Here is an 11129-nt window from a genome sequence, read left to right on the forward strand (position 1 = left end):
ATTGAATTTTAATTCAATATTTATTTTTCACATTTTCACTCATAGCCTAGAATAGAAATACGTAAATCCAAGGATAATTGCGTTTTTAGCGTAAAAAAAATGTCATTTGCTACTTCCTCCTCGACTTCCTCTTCTTGCTCCTTGTGCTCCGTTTCTATTTGGGGACAAGGAGGTGTGGAGTGAGGAAGTCGCTTGGATTGCGAGGAGGATGTGATATCCGATCGGCGAGGGATGAGTGGGTGGGCTTTTTCCATAAAGAGCAGCGGCTGGCTTTAGCTTCCGCTATGTAAATCCTTTCGCACATAAATTGGCACGTCGGAGCGCCGCGCAGTCTTAGCCTCCGCTGCTCCTTCTTCTTCTTCTTCTTCTTGTTTCCTCGGCACAGGTGAGCCACCGCCTGGTCGGCAGAGCGCCGCAACCTCTTGACCCTCGGCGGGCCTTCTTGACCAAGCTTTCAATGCATGATTATCATGACCATCTAATAGCCGTGCTCAAAATCAGTATGTTTTTCATTTTGATACATATTTTTTGCCGTTTATTTTGTATTCAGGGTTTATTTTTCACCTTTTCACTCACACATCCCTCAATTTATTTTTTTAAGTATATTTACATTTGCATTCGTTATTCAATCCTTCTGATTGTAATACAAATTTTAAATGATTTCTTGTTATCATCATTTAAAAAAATATTTTTCTCTTTTATTGTCTCTTATTTTATTTATTTTTTATTTAATGTTTTTTTACACATTTTCACTCAATCCTCCCCTGTTTTATTTTTAAATAATATATTTACATTTGAATTACTTATTTAATCATTCCGATTGCCAGGTACAATTTAAATGATTTTTTTTTTTGCATCATGAATTTTTTTCTAATTTAATGTTTATTTTTCACATTTTCACTGCTACCCCCTATTTTATTTTTTAAAAATATATTTACATTCATATTATTTATGAAATACTTTTGATTGTGATACAATTTTTAATAATGTTTTTGCGTCATCATTTAAAAAAAATTCTTTTCTTTTTAATGCAATGTTTATCTTTCACATTTTCACTCATCTCGTCCTCCCCTGTTCCTATTTTTAAATAATATATTTATATTTGAATTTCTTATTTAATCCTTCCTATTGTCATATAGTTTTAATTTTTTTTGCATCATCACATTTTTTGAAGTGTATTTTTTTGTCTCTTCTAATTTTTTATGTTTTTTTATGTATTTTTTTTTATTCAATGTTTATTGTTCACTTTTTCACTCATACCCCCCTATTTTATTTTTTAACAATATATTTACATTTGCATTATTTATGAAATTTCTTTATTTCATAAATAATCATCATTTAAAAAAATATATTTTTTGTCTCTTTTCTATCCTTTTGTTTTTTTCATGATGCAAAGAAATCATTGAAAAAATTGTATGACACAATCGGAAGTATTTCATAAATAATGCAGATGTAAATATATTTTAAAAAAATAAAATAGGGGCTATGAGTGAAAATGTGAAAAATAAATATTGAATTAAAATTCAATTAAAAAAATGAGAAATGAGACAAAAAAAATAAGACGTTTTTATATAAACAAAAAAAAATATTAAAATATTAAATTAAAAAGAAATTACAATTAATATGAAATAAATATATATAAAATGAATATAAAAAAAAATCTAAAAATAAATTTAAAAATAAATATAAAAATATAAAAATATAAAAATATAAAAATATAAAAATATAAAAATATAAAAATATAAAAATATAAAAATATAAAAATATATAAACATATAAAAATATAAAAATATATAAAAATATAAAAATATATAAACATGTAAAAATATAAAAAATATAAAAATATAAAAATATAAAAATATAAAAATATAAAAATACAAAAATATCAAAATATCAAAATATAAAAATTGATGATGTAAACAAAATCATACAAATATTTTTGACAATCGGAAGGATTAAATAAGTAATTTGCAAATGTAAATATATCATAATATATTAAATATATTATAAATAATAAATACGGTGAGTATAGTTTTTGCTTGTTTGAATGTTGCTGTGCCGATGACCATTTTGTGTTTGGGAGCCTTTTACTGAGCGAGTTGCTTGTTTTGTAGCCATAAAGGGACATAAGTCTTCTTGTGCCGGTCCCAAGCCCGGATAAATACAGAGGGCTGTGTCAGGAAGGGCATCCGACGTAACAGCTTGGCCAAAATAAATATGTGGATCAAACCTCTGAAGATGGAGGACACTGATTCGCTGTGGCGACCCCTTGAAGAGAAATGCCCAAAGGAAAAGAAGATATTATAAATAATAAATCAATAAATATATATTTTTTAAAATATTTTTATTACTTCAAAATAAAACGGGAAGACGAGATGAGTGATCATTTATTTTATCCTTCCCTGTTTTATTTTGAAAGAATATATTTACATTTGCATAATTTATTAACGCCTTACAATTGTCAGACAATTTTTTAAAAAATTCTTTGAATCATCAATTTTTTATTTTGAAAGAATATATTTACATTTGCATAATTTATTAACGCCTTCCAATTGTCAGACAATTTTTTTAAAAATTCTTTGAATCATCAATTTTTTATTTTGAAAGAATATATTTACATTTGCATAATTTATTAACGCCTTCCAATTGTCAGACAATTTTTTAAAAAATTATTTGAATCATCAATTTTTTAATTTTGAAAGAATATATTTACATTTGCATAATTTATTAACGCCTTCCAATTGTCAGACAATTTTTTTAAAAATTCTTTGAATCATCAATTTTTTATTTTGAAAGAATATATTTACATTTGCATAATTTATTAACGCCTTCCAATTGTCAGACAATTTTTTAAAAAATTCTTTGAATCATCAATTTTTTATTTTGAAAGAATATATTTACATTTGCATAATTTATTAACGCCTTCCAATTGTCAGACAATTTTTTAAAAAATTCTTTGAATCATCAATTTTTTTAACAATATTTTTTCTCTTTTATTGTCTCTTCTTTTTTTAATTCAAGGAATTTTAAGGAATATATTTACATTTCCAATACTTATTAAATCCTTTCGATTATCATACAATTTTTAATTTTTTTTTTTTTTGCATCATCAATTTTTCATGAATACATTTTCATTGCATTTGATATTTTTCATTCTTTTTTTTTGCCATTTCCATATTTTAATTATATTGGGATATTTTGATGTTGTCAAACTTTTCTTTGCGATTGGCATCTACGAGGAATATGATTGACTTGTGGCATATTTTGTATTTCTACGATTTGATTTTCTTGACGTTTGGAATTTGCGCCATTTTTGTTTTCAAAAAGCGGATGCAACTTGCGCTAAATTTGCCAGCGCGGCGCCGATGATCAAGAAGACGTCTCCTGTGGTTTTTTTTGGCGGGCGATGAAGCTAGGCGGTATTTTGGGCGTTGGGGCGTGCGATGCGGCGTTAGCGTCTTGGGCAAATTCCTTTTCCGTGAAAGGTGCGGATTGCAGCCACAGATTCGATTTCCCGCCATGCGCTAAAGGAGATTAGCGCGGGCGACATTTGACCTCCCAGCTGCTCCAAAGTTCGCAAATAGATCGCTTTGGAGGCAAGCGCATTCCAGTCTAATTGCTCTTCTTCTCCTTTTTCTGTTTTTTCCCCCTTTTTTTTTTAATCTTGTCGTCGCCCCGAACGCCAGCAAACATGTCTGAGTAAGTTTCAAAATTTTGTAAACACTCACAAACATTTTGTCAAGTGACTTTTTTTATCTTAAAATATCTCCAATTTTTCAGGAAAAGGATGTCTTCCAGCCGCCGGCATCACTTGAAGGTACAACTAAGCACTGGAGTGACCTTGCGCACCGGTGTCCAAGTCGAGGTCCAGGGGCCTAATCTGACCTGTCATATCATTTTATTCGGCCCGCCAAAGCAAATCGAACTTGTCAAATTCCATTGCTTATTGATCGAGCTAGCTAGCTAGCAGTCGAGCTAATTATCTCACTAGCTAGCTGGATTTCTATTCAGCTAGATGGCAAATCCGTCAAATCACAGGTGTCCAACTCAATGCCCGGGGGCTAAATCTGGCCCGTCACCTCATTTTATTCGGCCCGCCAAAGCAAATCAAACTTGTCAAATTCCATTGCTTATTGATCGAGCTAGCTAGCTAGCAGTCGAGCTAATTATCTCACTAGCTAGCTGGATTTCTATTCAGCTAGATGGCAAATCCGTCAAATCACAGGTGCCCAACTCAATGCCCGGGGGCCAAATCTGGCCCGTCACATCATTTTATTCGGCCCGCCAAAGCAAATCAAACTTGTCAAATTCCATTGCTTATTGATCGAACTAGCTAGCTAGCAGTTGAGCTAATTATCTCACTAGCTAGCTGGATTTCTATTCAGCTAGATGGCAAATCCGGCAAATCACAGGTGTCCAACTCAATGCCCGGGGGCTAAATCTGGCCCGTCACCTCATTTTATTCGGCCAGCCAAAGCAAATCAAACTTGTCAAATTCCATTGCTTATTGATCGAGCTAGCTAGCTAGCAGTCGAGCTAATTATCTCACTAGCTAGCTGGATTTCTATTCAGCTAGATGGCAAATCCGTCAAATCACAGGTGTCCAACTCAATGCCCGGGGGCTAAATCTGACCCGTCACATCATTGTATTCGGCCCGCCAAAGCAAATCGAACTTGTCAAATTCCATTGCTTATTGATCGAGCTAGCTAGCTAGCAGTCGAGCTAATTATCTCACTAGCTAGCTGGATTTCTATTCAGCTAGATGGCAAATCCGTCAAATCACAGGTGTCCAACTCAATGCCCGGGGGCTAAATCTGGCCCGTCACCTCATTTTATTCGGCCAGCCAAAGCAAATCAAACTTGTCAAATTCCATTGCTTATTGATCGAGCTAGCTAGCTAGCAGTCGAGCTAATTATCTCACTAGCTAGCTGGATTTCTATTCAGCTAGATGGCAAATCCGTCAAATCACAGATGTCCAACTCAATGCCCGGGGGCTAAATCTGACCCGTCACATCATTTTATTCGGCCCGCCAAAGCAAATCGAACTTGTCAAATTCCATTGCTTATTGATCGAGCTAGCTAGCTAGCAGTCGAGCTAATTATCTCACTAGCTAGCTGGATTTCTATTCAGTTAGATGGCAAATCCGTCAAATCACAGGTGTCCAACTCAATGCCCGGGGGCTAAATCTGGCCCGTCACCTCATTTTATTCGGCCCGCCAAAGCAAATCGAACTTGTCAAATTCCATTGCTTATTGATCGAGCTAGCTAGCTAGCAGTCGAGCTAATTATCTCACTAGCTAGCTGGATTTCTATTCAGTTAGATGGCAAATCCGTCAAATCACAGGTGTCCAACTCAATGCCCGGGGGCTAAATCTGGCCCGTCACCTCATTTTATTCGGCTCGCCAAAGCAAATCAAACTTGTCAAATTCCATTGCTTATTGATCGAGCTAGCTAGCTAGCAGTCGAGCTAATTATCTCACTAGCTAGCTGGATTTCTATTCAGCTAGATGGCAAATCCGTCAAATCACAGGTGTCCAACTCAATGCCCGGGGGCTAAATCTGGCCCGTCACCTCATTTTATTCGGCCCGCCAAAGCAAATCAAACTTGTCAAATTCCATTGCTTATTGATCGAGCTAGCTAGCTAGCAGTCGAGCTAATTATCTCACTAGCTAGCTGGATTTCTATTCAGCTAGATGGCAAATCCGTCAAATCACAGGTGTCCAACTCAATGCCCGGGGGCTAAATCTGGCCCGTCACCTCATTTTATTCGATCCGCCAAAGCAAATCGAACTTGTCAAATTCCATGTTCATCCATCGAGCTAGCTAGCTAGCGATTGAACTGGCTTTCTATTCAGCTAGATGGCTAATCTGTTAAATCACATGTGTCAGAGTGAAAGCCAAATCCGGCCCATCACATCATCTTATTCGGCCCATGACAGCAAATCAAACTTGTGAAATTCCACGCTCATCGGTTGAGCTAGGTAGCTATCGAGCTAATTATTTAGCTAGCTATCGATCGAACTAATCAGTGAGCTAGCTATCGATCAAGCTAATTATCTTGCATCTAGCTAGCGATTGAGCTAATTATCTTGCTAGCTTGAAATCAAGCTAATTACCTCGCTAGCTAGCAATCGACCTAATTAGCTTGCTAGCTACCTAGCGATCGAGCTAATTAGCCTGCTAACTAGCTGTCTGGATTTCTATTCAGCTAAATGGCTCATCCATGTGTCCAAATCAAGGCCCGGGGGCAAAATCTGGCCCGCCACTTCATTTTATTCGGCCCATGAAAGCAAATCAAAAAATTCCATGCTCATGGATCAAGCTAGCTAGCTAGCTAGAGATCGAGCTAATTAGCTCTCTAGCTAGTGATCGAGCTAAATAGCTCACTAGATAGCTAGCGATTGAGCTAATTAGCTAGCTAGCAATTAAACTAATTAGCGCATTAGCTAGCAATTGAGCTAAATATCTCTCTAGCTAGCTAGCTGGCTGGGTTTCTATTCAGCTAGATGGCTAATCCGTTAAACCTCACGTGGCCAAGTCAAGGCCCGGGGGCCAAATCTGGCCCGTCAGATCATTTTATTCAGCTCGCCAAAGCAAATCAAACTTGAAAATTGAAAATTCCATGCTCATCAATTCAGCTAGCTAGTTAGCTCTCTTTCTATTCAGATAGTTGGCTAATCCCTTACATCACAGGTGTCAAATTCATAACAATTGGATTGGATTGGATTGGATATGCCTTTATTAGTCTCACAGTAACAACAACAATAACAATGCAAACATTGACGACGGTACTAGTGCAGCGTGTTCTACCGGAAACAAATTCCTTGTGTGTTCTACATACTTGGCAATAAAGATGATTCTGATTCTGATTAATTACATTGATCATAAGGTTTCTGGAACGGATTATGGTCGAAAACCCAGCTTTGACTGTACAGTGAGACCTCAATTTACGAACTTAATTGGTTCCCAGACAGAGTGTGTAAGGTGAAAAGTGTGTATCTCAAAAAAAAAATCCCATAGGAAACCATTAAAATGGGAATAATCCGTTCCCGGGTTTCCATAAAATATACTTTTCAACTAAATAAGCCTTAAAACTACACACAACATACCTTATTCTATGTCTAATAAATGTGCTGTTGTATTGTATTGAAAGAAATACACTGCATTGTATCATAAAGTCACTTTATTTACATTTGTGATGGTCATTTATGGTTTGATGGAATGGCGTTGGAGGTCGAAGGTCAAAGGGAATTGCTGTTTGGAAAGAGAGGCGCATTACATGACGACTGAATGTAAACGAAATAAACTGTGCTGTAAAATAAAGTTTTATTGACCTTTTTGATGGTCGTTGATGGCTTATGGAAGGAGAGTCACCTTCCATAAGGACTGTTGGTAACTTAACCTCTGGTGCTGTTCGGTCGTGTGCTTCCGCCGAAGATCACTCCGCCAGCCGTGGTGGGTGTGTATTATGAAAATAGTGCTTATTATAAGGTTTAATTTTCATAAATTTGACGTTTGTAAGACGAAAAGTTTGTAAGTTGAGGTGTTTGTAAGTTGAGGTCTCACTGTATATTTTTAAATATTACCATAGTTATTGAGAACACTTGTCCCATGATGCCTCTGAAAGTAACTTGTAGCATAAATCAGCTAATGTCGCTGCAAAATTAGCATCGCGCGCTAACGTAGCGCACGAGGGGGGGGACCGCAGACAAAAAGGCCGGCGTGAACTTTGTCGCTTGCGCGCTTGCAGAGCGTCATCCTGTCCATCGCTGCCACGTGGATCCAGCAGGAGAAGAGAGAATTGGCGGCGGCCAAGCAGAACTACTTGGACGACGTCTGCACCAGGCCCAGCTTCAGTGGAGGCCAGTCGGCGCTCATGGTCAGTTTGCTAATCGCTAATCGCTAATCGCCACGCCCGTAATACAACACAGCACCTTCTCGATTGCTCGCATGTTGATGTCAGGATGTCCTTTTGCTGGTTTTTTTTCACGTGACGACGCGACGGCGCGCTCTACCGATGATGCATACAGGACACTTGCAGAAAGTTGAACGCCCTCATCGAGAAAGTGGATGAGGAGAGGTACGACCTGTCCGTCAAAGTTGCAAAAGCTGACAAAGAGGTGAGTGCACCATCTAAAGTCCTCTTTAGCATGCTAGGTGGCGCAGCCAACCAGTGGTTCGAACCTTATAATTTCAGGTAAACGCGACAATAACACGAACTGTAAAGAAAATGATGGTGATTAGCAATAGCAACTAGCATAACAGGTCTAAAGTCCAATTTTTGGACTCCACTTTAGCATGCTAGGCAGCGCGGCGATCTGCTGGTTAGAACCTTACAATTCCAGGTAAACGTGACGATAGGACGAGCGCTAAGGACAATGATGGGGATTAGCAATAGCAACTAGCATAACAGGTCTAAAGTCCAATTTTTGGACTCCACTTTAGCATGCTAGGCAGCGCGGCGATCTGCTGGTTAGAACCTTACAATTCCAGGTAAACGTGACGATAGGACGAGCGCTAAAGACAATGATGGGGATTAGCAATAGCAACTAGCATAACAGGTCTAAAGTCCAATTTTTGGACTCCACTTTAGCATGCTAGGCAGCGCGCGATCTGCTGGTTAGAACCTTACAATTCCAGGTAAACGTGACGATAGGACGAGCGCTAAAGACAATGATGGGGATTAGCAATAGCAACTAGCATAACTAAAAGTCCTCTTTTTGGACTCCACTTTAGCAGCAAGCGAGGTGGCGCAGCTCATCCAGTTGTTAGAACTTTATAATTCCACATACGACAATAGCACGAGCGCTAAAGAAAATTATGAGGATTAGCAATAGCAACTAGCATAACAGCTCTAAATAATAATAATAATAATAATAATAATAATAATAATAATAATAATAATAATAATAATAATAATAATACATTTCATTTCTAAGGGCCTTTCAAAACTCTCTAGGCCACTTTACAGTCACAGGATCAGTTTTTTTCTGCGGGTGAGCAGCGGCAGCCACATGCTCCAGCGTTCGCTCTTAACCCGGAAGTAACTCAAATAGATAGAAAGCTAGCCAGCTAGCCAACAGACAGCTAATAGATAGCAAATAGGTAGCAAATGGATAGTCAGCCAGATAGCCAACTAGACAGCTAGCGAACCAGCTACACAGCCATATAGCTAATAAATAGCCAGCTACATAACTAGCTAGCCAGCCAGATAGATAATAGATAGCAAATGGATAGCAAATAGAGTCCAATTTTTGGTTTCCACTTTAGCATGCTAGGCAGCGCGACCATCCATTGGTTAGAAACGTATAATTACAGGTGAACACGATGATAATGCAAGCGCAAAAGAAAATGATGATGATTAGCAATAGCAACTAGCATAACGGTTTGAAGTATCTGCGCGGAGGTGGAAGTCTGTTTGTGGTGAACACGTGGCGACCAACGCTTAGCTAACGTGTGCGCGTGTGTGCTCCCCTTTGCGTAGATCGAGGACCTGAATATCAAAGTGATCGACCTGGCGGGCGTGAAGAAGCCCACGCTGAGGAAGGTGCGCATGTCGGCCGACGCCATGTTGAAGGCCCTGCTGGGCTCCAAGCACACCGTCAACATGGAGCTCAGGGCTAACCTCAAGCAGGTCAAAAAGGAGGTCAAAGAGGAGGTGAACATTTTCAACTTGCTTTTTTTTGAACAGAAAAATGATGAAATACACTTTACAATCCAAATATAGAATGGATTTTTTTTGACCGACAATATCAAGGTGGTCAGACATTTATGTGTGTGTGTGTGTGTGTGTGTGTGTGTGTGTGTGTGTGTGCGCACAGCCGGCGGAGGCAGTGGGCGACTGGCGTAAGAACATTGAGGACAAAGCAGACAGGAAGAAGATGTTTGAGTCGTCCTAAAAGTAGCATTTTTTTTCATTCGCATCCGCTGTCATCAAGAAATGTTTGTTGTTTCATTAAAATGTTTGACACAGTCAAAAACTCGTACATGCTGCTGTGTGATTTTGTACAAGCGTTTCTTATCCTGGTCATACCTCTTGGTTTTTTTTTATTTTTATTTATACTTTTTTTTAGAACTTAGATTTGTTTTTCGAATTTATACGAATTTTTTTTTAGAATTTATATTTGATTTTTTTTAGAATTTATACTTGTTTTTTGAGAATTTAGACTACACGTTATAATTTATACTTGATTATCTTAGAATTTATATCAGATTTTCTTAAAATTCATACTTATTTTATTTTTAATTTAGACTTGATTATTTTAAAATTTTTATCAGATTTGGGGCAATTTATACTTGATTTTGTTTTTTAGAATTTACAAGTTTTTTTATAATTCATTCTTTATTTTTTTTAGAACTTTTCGAATTTAGACAATTTTTTTAGAATTTAGACTTCTTTTTTTAAGAATTTAGACAACCTTTTTTTTTGAATTTATACATGATTATTTTAGAATTTAAATCAGATTTTCTTAGAATTCATATTTGATTTTTATTAGAAATTAGGCTTGATTATTTTACAATATTTATCAGATTTATGGGGCAATTTATATAGATATATATATTTTTTAGAATTTATATATATAGAATTTATATATTTTTTTATAATTTATTCTTGATTTTTTTTTAGAACTTATATCAGATTTGTTTTTCGAATTTATACGAATTTTTTTTTAGAATTTATATTTGATTTTTTTTAGAATTTATACTTGTTTTTTGAGAATTTAGACTACACGTTGTTATAATTTATACTTGATTATTTATATCAGATTTTCTTAAAATTCATACTTATTTTATTTTTAATTTAGACTTGATTATTTTAGAATTTTTATCAGATTTGGGGCAATTTATACTTGATTTTGTTTTTAAGAATTTAAAAGTTTTTTTTATAATTTATTCTTTATTTTTTTAGAACTTTTCGAATTTAGACAATTTTTTTAGAATTTAGACTTCTTTTTTTAAGAATTTAGACAACCTTTTTTTTAGAATTAAAATCAGATTCTTAGATTCTTAGAATTCATATTTGATTTTTATTAGAAATTAGGCTTGATTATTTTACAATATTTATCAGATTTTTGGGGCAATTTATATAGATCTATATTTTTTAGAATTTATATATATAGAATT

At 35.8% G+C, this 11129-nt stretch overlaps 1 protein-coding gene across 2 annotated transcripts; it reads left to right on the forward strand.

Annotated features, from left to right (window-relative positions):
* Positions 1 to 288: 288 nt before the first annotated feature.
* LOC148898437 (troponin I, fast skeletal muscle-like) lies at positions 289 to 9988 on the forward strand. Of its 2 annotated transcripts, none has more exons than XM_088995593.1 (7): positions 289 to 385; positions 3687 to 3699; positions 3781 to 3817; positions 7756 to 7884; positions 8036 to 8125; positions 9490 to 9663; positions 9827 to 9988. In XM_088995593.1, the coding sequence occupies exons 2-7, from the start codon at positions 3692 to 3694 to the stop codon at positions 9902 to 9904; spliced, it is 516 nt and encodes a 171-aa protein (XP_088851719.1). In that variant the 5' UTR covers positions 289 to 385; positions 3687 to 3691; the 3' UTR covers positions 9905 to 9988. The 2 variants fall into 2 exon arrangements, with proteins under 2 accessions (XP_088851719.1, XP_088851718.1); XM_088995592.1 differs by having other exon boundaries at positions 366 to 384; positions 3673 to 3699.
* The last annotated feature ends 1141 nt before the right edge of the window (positions 9989 to 11129 follow it).

Source organism: Hippocampus bargibanti, linkage group LG05 (assembly GCF_051943395.1).
Source record: "Hippocampus bargibanti isolate YZ-2025 linkage group LG05, ASM5194339v1, whole genome shotgun sequence".
Lineage (NCBI taxonomy): Eukaryota > Metazoa > Chordata > Actinopteri > Syngnathiformes > Syngnathidae > Hippocampus > Hippocampus bargibanti.

Excerpts from the sequence above, each read along its gene's own strand:
- LOC148898437 (XM_088995593.1), top strand. Across the intron at positions 8,126-9,489 it reads TTGCAAAAGCTGACAAAGAG|ATCGAGGACCTGAATATCAA; the intron begins GTGAGTGCACCA and ends CCCTTTGCGTAG. Across the intron at positions 9,664-9,826 it reads AAAAGGAGGTCAAAGAGGAG|CCGGCGGAGGCAGTGGGCGA; the intron begins GTGAACATTTTC and ends GTGTGCGCACAG.